At 41.3% G+C, this 19792-nt stretch overlaps 1 protein-coding gene across 4 annotated transcripts in view; it reads right to left on the reverse strand.

The window, feature by feature from the left end:
- Positions 1–926: 926 nt before the first annotated feature.
- Positions 927–19792, reverse strand: part of ADCY5 (adenylate cyclase 5) — a 289872-nt gene continuing 271006 nt past the window's right edge. For 3 of the 4 annotated variants that reach the window (XM_066611798.1, XM_066611797.1, XM_066611795.1), the window contains 6 exons: positions 15811–15843; positions 13711–13843; positions 11066–11329; positions 10187–10391; positions 6424–6548; positions 927–3766 (listed from right to left, as the gene is read on the reverse strand). In XM_066611798.1, the coding sequence (XP_066467895.1) occupies positions 3638–3766; positions 6424–6548; positions 10187–10391; positions 11066–11329; positions 13711–13843; positions 15811–15843 (889 nt within the window). In that variant the 3' untranslated portion in view covers positions 927–3637. The remainder of the gene's footprint in view (positions 3767–6423; positions 6549–10186; positions 10392–11065; positions 11330–13710; positions 13844–15810; positions 15844–19792) is intronic. The other variant, XM_066611796.1, reaches the window with a different exon arrangement.

Here is a 19792-nt window from a genome sequence, read left to right on the forward strand (position 1 = left end):
CCAGTAAGGATTGTGTCCCTGTCACAGAAGCAGATTCTTGTGCAAGCATAGGAAAGACAGATTCAGGTATGCATTTGCCTGCAAATCACCATCACAGGTGTTGCCCATCTGAGTTATTCTTCATTGGATAGTCACACTGAGATTGAGATATATATTTTCATTCTGTTGCACACAATCAGTTGAACTTGACAAGAGTTTGATTTATGCCCACAACCTTCTACTACCAATCGCTTAGTTCATACACAGATCTTTATCTCTTCCTAAAATAGCAATTTTGTGAAAATAAAACATGCCCTGTTGACTGGACATTTGCTGTGTCCCAAATCCAGGGGATAGCCACCTCTGTTATATTTAACTGACAATCCAATCGCAACTAGTGCTGGCACAGTGGGCCAGCACAGCCTCCACTGTATCCAGAACTTGTTGGGAGCAGCTGGAGAGTAAGAGGTATTCCCTGGGTAAGAGAATATTTTTCCCCTTACCCCAAGTAACACTTTAGCCTGTCCAATGGGGCTACTTGGATATTCACCAGCTAATTTGCTGGTGTAAGTCCAAGCAGCCCTGTGTAGTAGCCCTGGGTCCAAGCAGCCCTGAGTGGGTGTGGGAGGGAGGGTAGGATATGGCAGAAGCCTGCTAATGCCTCCCCTGGCCTGATCCAGCCCCCCATTCTGCCCTCCACTTATCCAGAAATGTTGCAGGTGCAGCAATCTGAATATTTGGGCAAATTGTAATCAGACTAAAGACTATTCTGAAGAGCTGTGTTCACTGAACTGATAATTATATCAAAACACATTGGGGAAATAAATGTGTTGTATAAGAACTTCTTGTGACTGCAAGTGCATAACATTAAATTACACTTTACTCTGTTCTACTAAATTATTTCTGAGTTTTACATGAATCAACCTTTAATGAATAAAATGAACACATTCACAAGTGAAACAGTGTTTAATATAGTTGTTAAATTACTTAAACAGATTGCAATTTCCATGGGAAATCATAACTGTATCAATTTTTGCAAGAGCCAGAATAGAGAGTGCATACCCCTTGAAATGATCATGACACAGTCAACAATCACAGTCAGAGATACAGGTGACTGAAAATTTAATTGACAACACTATCGCGCAAGGTGATCTGCTCACATGTTAAGAATGCACACTTCAAAGCAGGAGGCAAACCTAAAACAAAACAAAAATATCCTATCTTGTGATACTAATTAAAATCTGGGAGTGGTAAATGCAAATGATGGGTAAAAGGTGAAGAACAAGTCGCAGTACTGTGTAAAGAAAGACTGTTGCAAATTAGACAGGATTTTTTAAAGTTCAAAAATATCGTACAAGGGCAGACTTGGCAGTTTTCCAGAAATCAGGCTGCTATACTTTTCTGGGATGTGCCCTAATGGAAGGGAGAGGATGACAGGGAAGTGGGGCACTACTGAAAAATGGCTTGGTGTTAAGCAATATGGTAAGTCATACAGACCATGGGCTGTTAACTAATTTTTTTGGTCAAACCTAAACCACTGAATTCATAATTGCCAGCATTGGGTAATATTTAAGTTATGAAATTCTGCCCTGAGAAGCGTGGAAAAAATCAAGTGTCAAAATGTTTGAATCATTTTAGAGAAAGACAGCCAAATTCAATATCAAAAGTTTTCCTGTACTGGAATACAAAAATATACGGTTTTTATACTTTTTAATAAAATATGAAAGGAACTGTACGTCTACAAGTTCATAATGTATTTAACTCACTCATTCATTTTATTAACAGTCCCCCCTTTTTAAAATAGTTTAGCCAAAAAGCCTCTCTCACCTTCTTCAAAGGATCCATCATTAATTCGTTGTTTGACTGTGATAAAGTTACCCAAATATTCAACCTGAGATTGATAATTTGTGAATCAAACTCCCACAATATCCATCTAGGAGAGCAAAATTTCTGGGTACTGTACTGATCTGTAGTTCTTATTTATACATAGTGATACCTTTTATAAAATGTAAATGGCCTTTCAGAATATAAAAAAACTTGATCTGAGTTTTGCTCTGCTTCTACTACAATTCAGATACTGAATTGGCTTTTGCCATAATACTCTTTGCAAAAAAATTTCAGGATTCTGAACGTGTTCTTGCACTCTTGCTCTGTACAGCATCAGGAATGAATTCTGCTGAGAAGTGCCAGTTCTTTATTTTCTTTGTTCATTTAATCACAGAACCTCCCTCTACCACTAAATTTTTGATATAAATTTCAACCTGAAGACTACTTTTTTTTTCTTTATGTGAGTGAAAACTGCCAAGCCTGTAACTCAGAAAATAATGAAAAGAATATCACACACTTCAATTCTTATGTACACCTCCCAAAGTGCCCTTGTTTGCACAGCCCTCTGGCCCCAATTCAAAGAGGCGCAAGCACAGTGGAAGGCTGCATGCCTATTACTGGACTCAGAGTCATGGGAGCTGGAAAACAGATTCATCTCCTAAACCTGATCACCTTTCAGACAGGGTAGGAGCAGGGGAAGAAGTGAGTTGAAACTCAGCCCCTGACCCTAGTTCCAGAGAGGGGCTTCTATGTTAGGTTCCAATCAAATGGTGGGGAGTGCAGGATTGAGCCTTTGTTCCTTGCTTGCCCAGCAGCTGCTAGATACTTTGTCAGATGCTCAAGTAGTTGCTAAGGGCTCCCCACCACTACAGCTGATCCACATGCATGGCTCACTGTTTCTCAGTTGGGATGACTGTCTGATACATATACTTTTTAAAAAATATAGACTTTTGGTATATCTGTTAGATCCATATTACAAAATACAAAAACACCCCAACAACCCCCTCCTTCAGAGTACTCTTCCTCTCCACGTGTTTCATGCCAACAGTCTTTCACGTAAACTGATAAACACCAAACAGCAGCAAGAAGACCTCATTTATAAAGGTTTGAAGAGTCATGTTTCCTCAGCTTAAGCCATTTTCTTCCTCCTTTCAACCTACCTCTTCTGGGAAAAAGAAGAAACCTCCTAGCTCAGTAAGTTTAGGGATGGCAAGAATACGCAACAAGGCATCTTTTCCATTTAAAAATGTTACTGATGGCGTCATAAAAAAAGGCCCTTTGTATAGAGCGCTAGTGGGTGGTATTTTTATTTTATTTTAAAAGCCCACTCAAAATAGCTAAGAAAAGAACAGTAGCACACTTCAAGGAGCTGACAGCATAGACCACAAATAGTATGGGACTGCACAGCTTTTCCAAAGTACTGCTGTTCCTTTTTGTCATTACAGTGAATCATACTTTAGCTAAGTAAAAACATTGTGTTATTTCAAATAAATATTTAAATATCTTAAGTCCTGCAAAGCAGCCTCATTGAAGATCTTGAATCCATTTCTTCATCTCTGAATTCCATTAAGGATAAATCTTTGGTCAATTCATTTGCACTCAACCTAGAAAGAATCCACAGCCATATCAGGTAACTTCTGAATTGTGTACTATGCAGCACAAACGGTGTGTGTTTACCTTTTCTTCTTGCACACAATTCTGCTCAAAAGGCATCGCATGAAACACTCAACTGTGCCTTATTGGGTTCACTTCTGACAGTGGGTTTTCCTCCAACCCACAGTTGTATATGAATTAAATGGAGCTATTTGCAAGTCATTTTAACCCACAGCTGCTAACTTGCTGGTGGTCCTTCATTTAGGAAGTAGGTGGTCATTTCTCCTTTACCTTTGACCTTAACGACCCCTCTGCATTCTAGCTGATAGTTGTTGAGTGTTAAAACCTGATACATATCTGTGGTTACCTGTGGAGTTTTAAAAAAGAAGATTCAGAAATAGTAGAATTCCACTTCCCACAGTTAATTCCATAAAGATAGGGTAAAACCAGACATGTCACATTTTTTGGCCCTGTGTGTGTGTTTAAAATTTAAGTTGCTCAAAATGACCCTAGACTGAATTAGGACTATGACAGTGGTTTTCAAACTTACCTAGATCATGACACCCCTGCAGGCTCTTCTTCCTGGCTTAGCCCGGCACAGCCATCTTGGATCTCATGAAATGTCATGAGATTCAAGGTGGCTGTGCCCAAATCTCGTGAGACTTTGTGAGATCCAAGATGGCAGTACCTAGGTAGGAGGGGTGCCTGGCACCTTGTGTGTGTTGCGACACCATAAGGCAGTGATTCTCAAACCATGGGTCAAGACCCACTAGGTGGGTCACAAGCCAATTTCAGGTGGGTCCCCATTCATTTCAATATTTTATTTTTAATATATTAAACTTGATGCTACCATGGCGTGTGACTGCATTTGGGAAAATGTTACAGACCTGTACTTTTAACAAACTACTACATATATTCTTTTAACAATAATAGTTAATGGGACTTACTCCTGGGTAAGTGTGGGTAGGACTGCAGCCTAGGATTGTTAAAAATTTTCCTGCTTGATGACATCCCTTCCGGCCATGACATCACTTCCAGTGGGTCCTGACAAGATTCTCATTCAAAAACGTGGGTCCTGGTGCTAAATGCGTGAGAACCACTGCCATAAGGCATTGTGACACACACTTTGGGAACTCCTAGACCAGCAATTTTTCAACCTTTTTCATCTCATGGCACACTGACAAGGCACTAAAATTGTCAAGGCACACCATGCTGCCAGTGGGGGCTCACATCCCCATTGGCCCTACTAATAAATGATCTTCCCACAAATTCCTGTGGCACAACTGTGGACCACTAGTGACACACTAGTGGTTGAAAATGGCTGTCCTAAACTATGTTGTGAGAAAAGGGAATTTTAACCTTTTCTCTTGCTGTGTTCGTGGTTGAGATTCTCCTGTTTTGGTGCTGGAATTTCCTGTGACTGCTACTTATGGAAAATAAAAAAACACAGAGTGATTAACCTATCTATTTTTGGCATTTTCAAGCTTCACTGATGAATATTTAGCTAACAGTTCATATGACTAAGCTTGCATTCAAGTACATAAGAATAGACTACATTTAAACATCAATTTGGAAGTAATCCATGGAACATTTTACACTCCTCTAGTGATGAAATGTACAGTCATCCATGCGCTCACAAAATGGCAAAGTTAGAGGCTTGTATGGAAGGAGGCTGTGTATCTCTGATTTGTTCCTTATTATTCCTGCTCTTTGAGTGAATGGAAACAGAGGTTAAGCACTCTAAAAGCCTATTTATGAAGTAAAACAGTTTGCAGGCATGTTGCAATGTCAGAGCAGGGTCAATCCCTTGGACAGTACAAAGGAGAAGCATCATTGAGGAAAATCTCTTATGTGCCTTTGTCCACAGAGGCAATTGCTGGAGAAATGAATATATCCCGTGTTACCTGATAGGCTGCAAAAACTCACTATGACCAAATTCATCCTAGTTCAGTGTGGATGATATATGTGAAAACAGGTTTCTACACACATGTCTCCTACATGATTGGGAAGCAGGAGTACAAAGGGCTGATGTGAATGTACTTCCTTTTGTGATCTCTCTCTTTCTCCAGGGCTTTTGCATGCTAAGTTTCAAAACTAGACCAGCAAACATGTACACAGTACCAAACAGACAGACAGCTCTGGACAATACTAACTGCCTGTTGTGAGGACAGGAGAAGACAGACTGAGCCTCTCATTTTCCCCACCCTTCTCTCTTTGCTCTTGGCTTGAATGCAGGTGACCCTTCTCCAGTCCACAGGGTACAGTAAAAGTCTCTACTGACTGGCAAAGCATGCACAGCAGCATATAAGCAGGAACATCTGAATCAGGGCAAGGGTAATCACAACTTCTGGTTATTGTCCAGTGGGACATCAACAGATTTGCTCTTAGAAAAGAAATACATGCCAAGATTCTCAGAAAACTCTTTACTGTGCCAGACTCTGAATTCCATGCTCTATGACAGGGGTCTCCAAATTTTTTGGCCAGAGGGCCATATGTAATATCAGGCGCAGTGCTGAGGGCCGGAATAAAATTTAAATAAATAAATTAGACGGTGCTTAGATGAATGAATAAATGAATGAGTGGGCTCATTCACTCAGCCTCTCTGGCCCTCAGAAAACCGTCCAGATGCAATCAGAGCACAGCTCTGGTCATGTTCAGTTGAGTGGGCCAGAGGCTTTCAGGGGACAAGAGGCTGGCTGTGGGCCAGATAGAAGCTCACTGCGGGCCACATCTGGCCCCTGGGCCAGGATTTGGAGACCCCTGCTCTATGAGATGTGCATAGCTACACAAATTTGCCACAGATACCTTAATCAGAATGTGACTTCAGCTACTAGTGGTCACTTTTGGGGGGGAGGGGCCTGTGTAAGAATGTTCATGGGGTGAGGGAAGAAAGCTGGTTTTCCATCTCTGTGGAATGTATGTGAGGCAAACCTTTGCCACTTACCTTTATTCGTGGGTTTTGTGTGTGTTCATAAGAGAGAATCTGGAGAAGGTGGAAGCAGAAGAGGGGCCATGTAGACTCACCTGAATCCTATCGGGGACTCCTGTGCTGTCCATTCGACTGGCTACATTCACAGTGTTCCCCCAAATATCATACTGCGGTTTCCGTGCTCCTATGACCCCAGCTACCACTGGGCCAATATTGAGCCCTAGCATTGGAAAAGAAGCAGCAGAGAATTAGAAAAGATAACTCATGCTAAACATTGATGCGTTTTCACCATAGAATCATATGCTATTGTGTTATATCCATCTGTTCCATTGCCAGGTATGAATTAGCTTGAGCTAAACTGGGAATGGGTTGCTTATTCACCATGTGGGGCACCAACTGCCATGCACCAGACGGCTTCATGTAGTTTGCATATTTGATTGCATCTGCTTCATGTCTTGTATTTATTAACAGGCAGGCACCAAGTATAGTTTGTGGCACTGTTGCACCTTTTCCACAATGTTCTTCATCTGAAACGGTCATTTCAGATAGGAAAATGTGAGCTAAATTTTTCACAGAAAAAAGGAAGCAGCTTTTAAAAGTTAGCGAGAACATGGAAACAACAAAAATGTGATCCACCCAGAGTAAATGATTCTGAATGGAAGGGTGGAGCACTTGTTTAATCCTATCCCAGTTTGGCAAGATTATGCCTGAAATATGGGCTTTTTCCATTGTGTTATTCTTTCTGGTCCCATAGCACTTTGGCAATTCCATATTAAGATTTAGTTCTGCAGGCCAGAACCTCCTTTTAACATGTGTTCATGAATGGCTGAAAAGTTCCCCATGGGCTGCACAGCAGCCATGAGCAATATGCTGTCCTCTTCAGAGGTTACCCATTCAGCATAAACACTTTCAGGTAAGAATTTGCTACAGTTGTAAATCAGGACATTTTCTCTGTGCCAGCACAAATGACCAGGGCAGAAAAGAAGATGAAGTGGTGTGGACAAAACTGTCAGATAAGTGCTGTATATGGACAATGACAAAATGATTTAAAGCATTCTCAGTACAGGTGTGCTCCTGTATCCACAGGGGTTCCATTAAGGAACCATCCAGGGTTAAGTGAAACTGTGGATATGGACAAATACCCCCACCCCCAGAGGGTTTTCTGAGCCCAGCAGAGGCCACGCACATCCTCAGTGGCCTCTGCCAGTCTCAAACTGACTCTTAGAGTCAAAAACACGACTTTTTTTCGAAAAACCAGAAATGACGTTTTTAATGCCTTATAAGGTACTGGGAGGCCCAGGGAAGCCTCTTGCCTCTGAAGAACTCTCACCTCCAGAGGGGGCGTGCGTGGGGGGGGGGCTTCACAGATCCAATCCGTTTAAGTGAATTTGCTGATACAGGATCTGTGGACCTGAGGCAAATTCATTCAACGGAAATTTCTCTGGACTTGATCTCTCTAATATTTCACATTATCTAACCTCTTCTAAGAAAACAGAGCAGGCTTTCTATTAGATATCAGTATATTTTAATATTCAGAAATAATGTGTGATTAGTCAAATTCATGTTCTGCACTCAAAATAAACCACACATATACCAAATGAATTGTAGTGTGTTTTGGTTTGTGAATATGTTTGGTATTAATGTGTTTCATTCTGAACCTGACACTTGCTGTAGAGGTTTCAATCTAGAGAGCCTTCTGCTGCTGTGGCTGCCCCATCATCTCTGACAGGGATGATCACTTGTTTGAGGGGAACAAAGTGGAGCTGCTGGATCAATGTAACATTTACAAATGTTTTCATTGTTTTGCTATCTGCTCGTTTTAGACCCAAGTGACAGTATTATAGAAGAAATAACAGGGAATTGTTAGAATTGCATGTCTGATTGTTAAAAAGCACTAAAGTGGTAAGAAGAGAGTTAAATGTCATGTCTTGGTTTTGCCTTTGTCTTTCCATTGTGACTACGTATTTGTCCCCCATTGGTAGAGGTGTTCTTAAACATTTTTATTTTTTCACAGATATATTTTTCCCCAAGGAAAAAGTGCAGAAAGCAGTGTTGTTAGTTTTTATTCCAAGGGCACATTTTTATAAATTATAATTATAAATTTTAATAGCTTGAAAAGTATACTAGGTAGGTGATATAGGTGATACAGTGTCAGCAGATGCAGCTACAGTCATTACACCGTCAATTAGGAGCTAGAAAAATCCCCCCTCCCAGATTTGGTGTGTTTTTAAACAAAAATGAGAAGTGCAGAAAGTGGTATGTGTTTTTATTTTGTTATCAGCGAAGAAATCACACCTCTACCCTTTGGGAACTTTCTATAATGGAGTGTCAGGTTTCTGCAAAAAACACAACTGTCACTGGCAGATAAATGCAGACTAAGACAACTATTATACATTTGCTACTAGTTTCAGAGCAAACACCAATGAATATGTGGCAGGTTAGTTGTAAGTACTGTATTGACAGTTTTAACCATACAAGACAGTCATACAGGTGCAGATGTACTTCTACATTAGCCCATCAGAGATTCTGGGCAAGCATTCCTTGTGAATACATGAAAAACCCTGACTGGATTTACAAGTATTCACAAGTAATGCTTGCAAGACTCAGACAGTAGATTCCTTTTCTCAGTCCTGCCCTATCAATTTCTTCTGCCCATCCCAAGTAAAAACCAAACATTTCCTTATTTTTGCAAAGGTGGCAGGGCAGGAAACTGTGGCATAAAGAATTTCAGTTCTCTACCTCCAACAGACTGACTAGACAGTCTTTCTGCTTGTGTAGCTGACTCCAGAAGTACTTCTAAGCAATGATGTTTCATTGGCTGCCTGGCATAAAAAAAGAATCTAAAAATTTTTTGAGAGCCAGGGTGGTATAAAGGTTTGGGAGGTGGACTTAGACCTGGACTACCCCCCTCAGCCATTAAGCTTTCTGGGTGACCTTGGGCCAGTCACTTTCTCTCAGCCCCACCTACATCACAGGGTTGTAGTGAGAACAAAAGGAGGGGAGCAGCTGTGTACACCGCCTTGAGCTCCTTGGAGGAAGGGCGGTATAAAAATGTGAAAAATAAATATATGAGCATACTTAGAAGCATCATTTCAATATCTGGAGTTAAGTTGGCAGGAAGGTTAGCTGTCTGTCAGGTAATGAACTGAAACTCTCTCCTGCTGCTGGCCTCCTTCTGTAAATATAAGTGAGGGTGGGGAAGAGTTGCTTGCAAGGTGGTGGCGAGAGGTAAGGGGTGGATGGGGCAAAAGATAAGTACAGGCATAACCTAATTATCCATGGATTTTTCACCCAGTGTTTTACCTCAGCACAATGAAAATTCCTTTAAATTAAAGGAAAAAAGTCATTTAGCAATAGCCTTGTTAATGGGGGAAAAGGGTAGCTGGCTGACAATCCATCAATCATTTTCTCTCCAGGCACTTAGAACAGCTTCACTCCAAGGCAAGCAATCCCTCCCTTCCCCGAGCATATATAATCACTTTGGGTGAAGGGAGGGGTTGCTGGCTTGGAGTGACGCCTGTCTAAGCACCTGGAGAGACTGATTGATGGATTGTCTAACTAATGCCTCTATCTTACATCACAAGGGTCAGCAAGGCTGTTTTTTTTTAATCGCCTAGCAAAGGGACATTGTTTTTTAAATGGATTTGCTTTAATGCGATTTTTGCCATCCACATGAGTCCTGGGAACAAAACCCTTGTGAATAATGAGACTCAAACTATACTACTTTTCAAGGCTTGATCTAGACTTGTATGGGTTGGCGATCAAGTGCAGCTTTTTGAGGAAAGATGGGTGTGTTGTATTTTAAGTCCCTATGCCTACATATAAGGCGATTTCAGAAATGATAGCCAGAGCATTTACCTATTTTCATTTGGAAGTTGTTGAACGAATGTTCATTGATGTATTTCATTTGGTCCATTAACCTCATTGCAAAGTCAGCCAGGGCCTTGATATGTGTCTTGCCCACTTTGTCATAAGTGGAATCATTAAGGCCTGAAGCAGCCATGTATGTGCTGCCAATTGTTTTGATCTTTTCCAGCTGTCGAAACTGGTCCTCGCTTATTATCTGTGTAGCCAAAAAAGAAATACAGTGCCTGAAAAGGTACAGCAGTTCCTTGACTTTCATTGCTTTGCTCTTTCAGCATTTTCAGTTATAAGCACATTGCAAATTTCGTCTACGTGCTTTCCTCTTTCATCCGATTTCATTCAACTTTCCGTAATGTTCTTTTATTTTTCTTTTATTTCTGTTTATTTAGGTTTCTCACATATTCACATGTGTTATATAGTTATTTACATTTTTTGCCAGCCAAAATAAATGTGCAAGCTAAATAAGGCTATGACATTCATCCATTTTTGACTTTCATCCATGCTCTGATCCCTAACCAAACAAAAGTGCAAGGTATTGCTATAAATCAATATATGCAGTCAGAGTGACCCACAACAAGAACTAGACATTAAGGATGCTGCAGGTCACATGTACTATTGTGGCTCCTATATAGCAGCATCTTTGAGTAAGTAAAGTATATACTCGTAGGAATATGTGATATTGTTTACCTTTTTTAACAGTTACTTTTAACAATTAAATTGTTATTTCTTGTTACTTGCACAAAAATACAGCACATCAACTTGTAGCCGAGAAACAGATTGCTGATGTCCATGTCAGGATCCCACACAAGATAAAATTATATAGCTGCGACATAATCCAACATTAATCCCAGCTGCTTTCCTTAACCTACTTACCTCATCAAAGTCTGCAATGATTTCATTGAGGAGCCTCAAGCATTCCACTCCTTCGTTATTGGCCTCCAGCTCTACATAAAATTCTGAGAAATTGCTGATAGAGGCAAACATGACAGCAACACACTCGCATGACTGGTAATACAGCTCATCATTCCGACGCTCCTGGGCGAGGAAGTGGGCTGCCACATCCTTTGGCAAAATGTTATGGAGAAGGCGCCTATTGTATGCCTGAAGTTCCTCCATCTCCTCCTTTTCCTCAGTAGCCTAGAGAGAGACGGTGGTGTAAGTCATTCCTATGATATGTTGTCTGGAAATTGATATGAATCTTTGGACAGAATACATCAATACAAAGTAACAAAGTCATATTTGAAATACCAGCAGAGGCTCTGTAAGCGTACTGAGTAGGATTAAACTAAAACTGCTCATTCGGTTATATCCAAAGAAACTGAGGCCCGATCCTATGTGGGCCTAGCACCAGCATTGAGCTTCAGTGCCAGCACAGGGTGCCGTAAACGTACTGTAAAGCACATTTGCGGCACCCTTCGAGTAATCAGCACTGGCACCAGGCTTGTGCCAATTGGTGCTGGGCCTCAGCACCGAGCAGACAGTGCCTTGCCACTACCAGGTAAGACTGCCAGGTGGTGAAGTGGCATTCTAAAATTGAGTGTTGGTTAGGATAGATAAAAGAAAATATTTCTTTACTCAGCATGTAGTTGGTCTGTGGAACTCCTTGCCACAGAATGTGGTGATTGCATCTGGCCTAGATGCCTTTAAAAGGGGATTGGACAAATTTCTGGAGGAAAAGTCCATGATGAGTTACAAGCCATGATGTGTATGTGCAACCTCCTAATTTAAGAAATGGGCTGTCAGAATGCCAGATGCAAGGGAAGGCACCAGGATGCAGGTCTCTTGTTATCTGGTGTGCTCCCTGGGGCATTTGGTGGGCCACTATGAGATACAGGAAGGTGGACTAGATGGGCCTATGGCCTGATCCAGTGGGGCTTTTCTTACGTTCATTTAGGGGTGGGAGGAGGGCATGGGAAGGGAGGAACTGGGTGTGGGGAGGGGAGGATCGGTCCGGGCAGGGGGTGGGACAGGCGGAGGAGGTATCTGCCAGATCCTGTGCTCTGTGTAGGGTTGAAAAGCCTGATATGGAGCTCCTCCAGACTGCGCTGGCAAAATAGTTGGTGCAAACTGGAGAAGACCCATCGTGGGGCCTATGCCCTTATTTGGAGGAAGGGGACAAATGTCCCATTCCCCCAAGGAGACTCTGGTGGCTGCTGCGGTGCCCATAGGATGCAGCAGTAGCCATTTTGGCACTGTTGCTCCTCTGAGCTCTGGTCAGCTTAGGATTAGGCTGTTAATCAGTTGTAAGTCCCACTATTTATTGGCTATTTTATATAGTATATAATTTATTTTATTTATATATTGCTTTTAAGAATTAAATCATAGGCATGGGGATTGTTCTTTAAATAACTTGTCTCATAGATTTCAATGGTACCAAATTGTGACTTTCTTTGAATAAAACTCATTTTTGTATAAAATATATTCGAGACTGCAAAAAAAATTTTTTTTAGTTTGGCCATTTTTGCCACCACCTTTAATAAATATTGCCCTCCTACTCAGTTACCCTCAATGACACAGGCTAAATCTCTCTTGTTGCTCAGAATATTTATATATTACTTTTCAACAAAAAAGTTCACAAAGCGATTTTAGTCTGACTTCAGTGATGTCATGACATCAACTGTAATGCTGAGCTCTTATTCTCCATAATTCCTGAATGGATGACTTCTCCAATGTGACTAAGGCTGCAATCCTATGCATGCTTCAGTGTGCATATTCAATGGGACTACAGTGGGGTTTATTTCTGAGTAATCATTCATAGGATTGGGCTATTGCAGCCATGAAGAGGGTGAATTGTGCAGTCACCTTCAGAATAACTATGGTGCCTAACAGAATTCAAGTGGCCCCCCCCCCCCGGTGTCCACAGATTCTGTATCCGAAGTTTCATTATCTGCAGATCTGGGGAGGGCAGCCCCCCACCTATTAATGTTGTTTAGGTGCTTACTAGCGTGAAAACATTTCTTCCTTTTACAGGTCACTATAAGCCTGCAGGCTAATGCAGGCAGGCTGCAGGCAACCTGAATATTTGAAAAGATTCGATCGAATGCTAACAGGAAGCAGAAACTTAACTACTTCCTGTTAATGTTCACAGCAATATAAACAGCTTTGTAAATTACTTTTTGTTGACAAGCAAAATAAACATTCTTAATAAACAAAAACAGAAAAATAATGCACTCACTAGCCAAAGCTGATGCCAAACTCCCATAGAGTCCGTGTGTCAAGATGCTGATGATCAGGAGGGGCCCCAGCTCTGTTGCAGAGCACATTTTTGCATGTAGGAGGTCCCAGAGTCACTCCCCACCATCTCCTCCAGGTAGTATTGGGAAAGAGCTGTGTATAAGAGCCATAGCCATGTAGTGTACACAATACTGGGCTAGATAGATCAAACAGTACTGGAGAGGCTACCTTAATTTTTTTTTTTTAGCTCTATGAGCATGGTATGACAATGCAGGAACAGTACAAAAAAGCAATAAATTGCTGATTATAAGTTTCATTTTAATATTTCATTCAAAAACACGCACCTGGAGTTTCCAAAGAAAATCTAGCCTTGCTGTGGATTCCACCTGCTGAGCATGTAGATATACCGCCAAGACAAAAACTGTGATAACTACAGGGGTCACAATCTTCAGGGCCACCCTGGTGACACTTGGAGGGCTACATTGGAAGAAAAAAATGCATGCATGTGTAAATATTCCAGGATGGCAGTCACTCAGCTGAAGCCAGGTATGCCTGTACAACACAAGCAACTTGTCAAATCTTTGTGTTGCAGCAGGGGGAACAAGGAGGTAGGATGCCTGTCGCTCAATGCATTCTGTTCCACATACCAGCTTTCAAATTACCATTTGAAGTTTCTGCAGTTGATGCAGCTCTGGTATCAAAATTCAAGTTGTCAGTTTCTACTCTACATGTGGTCAATGTACATTATTTTTATTTTCAGTGCTGCAATAAGTGTGTGTTAACTGCAGAGTTAATGCACTCCATCTCTTACAGCACAATCCTATGTTTGTCTATTCATAAGTAAGTTCTACTGTGTTCAATACCAGAACCAGGGGACATCCACTAAAATTGAGTGTTGGGCGGGTTAGGACAGACAAAAGAAAATATTTCTTTACTCAGCGCGTGGTCGGTCTGTGGAACTCCTTGCCACAGGATGTGGTGCTGGCGTCTAGCCTAGACGCCTTTAAAAGGGGATTGGACGAGTTTCTGGAGGAAAAATCCATTATGGGGTACAAGCCATGATGTGTATGCGCAACCTCCTGATTTTAGGAATGGGTTAAGTCAGAATTCCAGATGTAGGGGAGAGCACCAGGATGAGGTCTCTTGTTATCTGGTGTGCTCCCTGGGGCATTTGGTGGGCCGCTGTGAGATACAGGAAGCTGGACTAGATGGGCCTATGGCCTGATCCAGTGGGGCTGTTCTTATGTTCTTATGTTTATGTTAATAGAGCTTATTCTCAGGTTAGTGTGCAAGAGAATCCAGTGGGGCTGTTCTTATGTTCTTATGTTTATGTTAATAGAGCTTATTCTCAGGTTAGTGTGCAAGAGAATTGCAACCTTAACCACAGTTATCTGGGACAGGCCACAGGATTGTGTACTGCCCCTGCTTTCTTGAGGGCAAATGCCTCCCACCACGAACTGGTCAACATGAACTTGAAGCTGGCTTAGAACCTAGTCCTGAGCTCTTCAGTGCTGGTGGTGCAAGCATGCTCCCTTAAAGCAAGTTTACTGCACCCTCCATGCAGGGAGTGCCAGCACCGGCCCAGCACAATGCTGGGCTCGGCACTGGATGGATGCCACCCAGAGCAAGGGAAAAGCTCCGGGTGGTGGTAAGTCCTGTGGGGGCAGGGGGGTGTTCTGGAGCGGGGATGGAGCAGGGAACCAGGGAGGGAGAGAGGGAAGGGGGTGGAGCCGGCAGAGCCCTTCTCCGCCGTATCCTATCCTCCATGTCAGACTAAAGCAGGACAAGGACCCTCAAGTCTGCCAGGAAAATAGCCAGTGCAGACTTGAGAAGTCCCATTGTGGAGCTTGGCTTTCCCTGGGGGAAGGGGACAAAAGACCCCTTCCCCCAAGAAGACCTCCAGTGACCCTGATGGTGCCACAGGATGCAGTGGTAGCCGTTTTGGTGCCGCTATACCAGGCGCTGCCGCCGCCGTTAGAATTGGGCTGTTATCTAGCTGGGAAAATCTGTTTGAAAAAAAAGAGGACTGCATAATTCCACAGTCTATTAGAAATAAAATATTAAATATGCACTAACATTTGTGCAGCTTTTGCATATAAGTGGTATGAGCATGAGCTGCATGTTTATGTACTCCCTCCCTACCTCATGTACAGAGATTAGAAGTTTCCAGTTTGTGAGCAAACTATAGGTTGCTAGGTTTGGACAAAGTGGCAAACTATCAGTTGTGGCAACTACAGCTGGAAGATTCTAAACTCCATGTATGAGAGGAATATGCAAGACTGAGGCCTGTGGCTGTTTTCATGCTCATAGCACTAAAACATGCTTTAAGTGTTATATCTGAACTTCTTTGGTTTTACTAGACCTAAGCAATTCAATCTCAAATGCTTAACTAATTAAGATTTTGAAAAGCTATTTCAGGCTTCCACTCCCCCCAAGTAACTCACCATATTCCATTCCAAGTCTCATTGGAAAACACACTGAAACAACAAAAAGGACAGATTTTAGGCAATGTATAAACATTATTTTGGTGTATTATTCATCATTGGTTGTTCCTCTTCCTTCTTATATATATATTCCAATATATAGAGGTGATTTTTTCGGTGATAACAAAAACACATAATACAGGTCCAGCCTATTTATACACTGATTTTTTATACATGGATTTGACTCAACACAAATGGCCCCTGCAAATGAGAAGGAATGTGCTGATCCCTGGAGAAGGGGAAAAATGCATTCCCTTAAAATCAGTTTAAAAAACTGAACAGTGCTTTAACAATAGCCTCCTTAATATGAGAGAGAGAGAGAGAGAGAGAGAGAGGGCAGCTGGCTGACAATCCATCAATCCATCTCTCTCCAGGCGACCCCTTCCTTCTCCCTGAGCACGTGAAAGAAAGGGGATCACTTTGCATTGGTGAAGGGAGGAGCTGAGTGAAGCACTTGGAGGAGGACCGATTGATGGATTGTCTTCTTAATGACTCTTATCTTACATCACAAAGGTCATCAAGGCTGTTCTTAAATCACCGGAGCAAAGAAACTTTGTTTTTTAAATTGATTTGTTATAGTGCATTTTTTGCCATCCACGTGAGTGCTTGGAACAGAACCCACGCGAATAATGAGGCTCAACCTGTACTGTTTTATGTACTTCTCATTTTTGTAAAAAACAACAACATAAAAACCCAAATCTGAAAAAATAAAACCATTCGCTAACACAGTGATTTTCAACCTTTTTCATCTCACTGCACACTGACAAGGCATGAAAATTGTCAAGGTACACCATCAGGTTTTTGACAATTGACAAGGCATACCTTGCTACCAGTAGGGGGCTCACATCCCTCATTGGCCCTACTAATAAATGACTTTCTCCCAAATTCCTGTGGCCTTCTTGCAGCACAACAATGGTTGAAAATGGCTACTCTATGTGTGTGGCTGCATCTGCTGACACAATACTACCTACCTAGTACACTTTTAAAGTGATCATAATTTATAATTATAATTATTAACTAATTTATAATTATAATTATTCCAAATGTGCCCTTGGAATAAAAACACATAACGCCACTTTCAGGACTTTGCAAAACCCCAAAATCTGCAAAATAAATAAATAAATAAATAAATAAATAAATAAAACCATTTTCACCCACTTCCACCAATATAACTGTTCTATCATGCTCCTCCCTACACTAGGAGTAGCAGCCATGAGCTAGGAAATTTACAATTAAGATTTCTAGATCAATCATTGGCCAATATGAGATAATGACACTGGCTTAAAAGTTGTATGAACTACTAAGATAATATATGTGAAATTGTTGTTATTATTAGTGCTAGGGCATGTTCACTTCAGTCAATGAAGTGGCTTTTCTCTTTCATATCAAATACCTTCTTAAGTTTTAATAGTGTATTAGTATCAGTATCTAACACGGGGTTGTCAAACATAAGGCCTACAGGCTGTATCTGGCCCATAGAAACTATTTATCTGGCCTGCTTGACCAAGGCAAAAGATTTATAACCAAGGAAGATCATGAGCATTAAGAACAAATTATTGTTCCATTGCGAACTGTCCAGTAATAGCATTTGACTACTCCAATTCCATTATATTTGCAAACATTGCCTATATTGCGCACGCAAACTCAGCCTTCTTGGATTTAATGCTGAGAGAAGACAGCAGCACAACTTCAGGAAGGGGGAGGCACGAGGCACTGTTCCATAGACTGCATGTGCACCTTCTTCTATCTCATACAGCATGGCAGGGATGCAAAGGCAGAAGTGACTTTCTCTGGTCACTGTGATAGGACAGATGAAGAAAAAAAAAGATTGGCTGCATTTCATCTTCCATGCTCTTGCTCACCTCACACGGGATGGATAAGTGTGTTGTTGCCTGTCTGCATGATGTGGCAGGAGATGGGAAGATGAAGCTGTTCGAAAAATTATCAGTCGATGGAATGAGGCAAGCGTGAGAAAGCAAGGCTTTCTCTGCATGCACAGTGAGGGAGAGAAGTGGTCAGTTGGTCAGAGCTGGGTGGAAGGGGCTTTTGTTTGAGGCCTTTAGACCTCTTCCCCTACTTTGCAGCACTTGCTTTGCCACAAGAGTAGGGTGTTGAGCCTACTGTGGGAGGAGGACAGTTCAGTGTATGCTCTGGCTGCATTATGATGGAGTCCTTTTAATTTGAAAGACATTTGTCAAACAAATGTGTGCACTTAATTAAAAGTGACAGGAAAGCCATGCAGAGCTGAAGCCAAACTTTAAAAAAGGAGAGATCATGACATTGGCAGCAAGGCTTCCAAAGATTTGCTTGGTTGCAAATTTCAGTGTTTTAAAGAAAACCACATTTCAAGGGTGGTTAAAATGACAGCTTAAACACATGTGCTAGAAAGAAAATTCAAAGAATTTCAAGTTGGCAGGTGTTTAAAAGAAAATAAATTTAGTTGAGTGCCTACTCCACAATATTATTCCTGTAATTGCTCATTTTGAACACTATGTGGCACTACAACCACGCAAAAGATTTTCTTCTGCCAACTTATTGTTTATAGAAGGATCATCCATTGCCTTTTGAGTTTAAGTTTATTTGAAGAGAAGGCATGATTACTACTTAGTGGAAAGTACATGCAGAAAATTGGAGGGTTAGATACGATGTCACAAAGTGAGACTGACTGTGCAAATTAGAGAAAGAATTCCAGTAAACCGAAGGGCATATTTATGAAATCAAGCCAATTCAGTTGGTAAGAAAGACCATACAAAAATATCTTCCTAAATGACAAATTAAGACTCTAGGATTTTGCCAAGTTTTATAGGTGACATTAAGTACACAACACGCTATGGACATTCAGATTTGGTTGTCCATCTACCGTCTTATTCAGTGGTACTGGATTTGAGAATATGCTTTAAGTTCTTTATATTTACTAGCTACAGGTTTTTCTTGTATTTTGTTACCATTTTTAGACATACGCCTCTTCTGGTATCATGTTCCCAGATCTCTTGAGCAAGGTCAGACACGTTGTAATCCAATCATCCTAGTTCGTGTTCCAATTTTCCGCTCCTCTGTCTTAAACTGCTTTTCCAAGTTAACATAGTCTTATCCACCCAGTCATCACTCCCTCCCTCCCTCCCTCCCATGAGGGAATTATTGTGTAACAGCAGCTAACACTCCAGCACTTCTAACACAGGTATCACATTGTTCTTGTGTTCTGAGACCTTTGGCTGTTGCTTTACTATCTGCTCTTTAGTGTCCAGAGTGGTGGGTGAAGTATTTAGGGCTGAAAATGATGCCTGCTTAATAACTTGCTAATTAGGGTGCCTACCACGCAAATTAGGTGGATCAGACAGATGACCAATTAACTTCACATAAAGACAGTTTTGGGTAGTGGATGCAATTTGACTCTATCTGTACGTGGACTAAAACTTTCCATAATCCATAACAATAGTGCTGTCTTAGCCATAACTGGAGTTTTCATTGTAAAAAATGAAATATTGCAGCTCCTAAGCTGCAGGGGTAAAACTGCAGCTCCTCAATTTCTTTCTCGGAAAAACTTGCTTGTTCACTCCACCTTATTACTGACATCTTCAATGTGAGGTGATGCAAATAAATGCTTTTAAGTGCTCTAATTCAGCCTGCTCTGAACTTCTTAACATTTTTTGTACTATAAAATGCAAAAACTATGTTTTGTTCTCAGATTATTCATTCAAATGGCTGCCTCTAATTTGCCATCAATTTTCTCTTATGTGAAAGGTGGAAAACACACCCGAGTGGATTAATTGAAACAAAACAATAAAAAATGGATAAGGACAAGGCTGTGGTTCAACGAGAGAGAAATTCGATTTTCTTCCATTGCTTTGTTTATGTCTGCCAAAGCCATGATTATTCAGTTTTAAGAGAACTATGAACATCATAAAGCATCTGATTTTTAACTTGGGTGTCAGTCATTGGCCAC

The sequence above is a fragment of the Tiliqua scincoides genome, chromosome 1 (genome assembly GCF_035046505.1).
Source record: "Tiliqua scincoides isolate rTilSci1 chromosome 1, rTilSci1.hap2, whole genome shotgun sequence".
NCBI lineage: Eukaryota > Metazoa > Chordata > Lepidosauria > Squamata > Scincidae > Tiliqua > Tiliqua scincoides.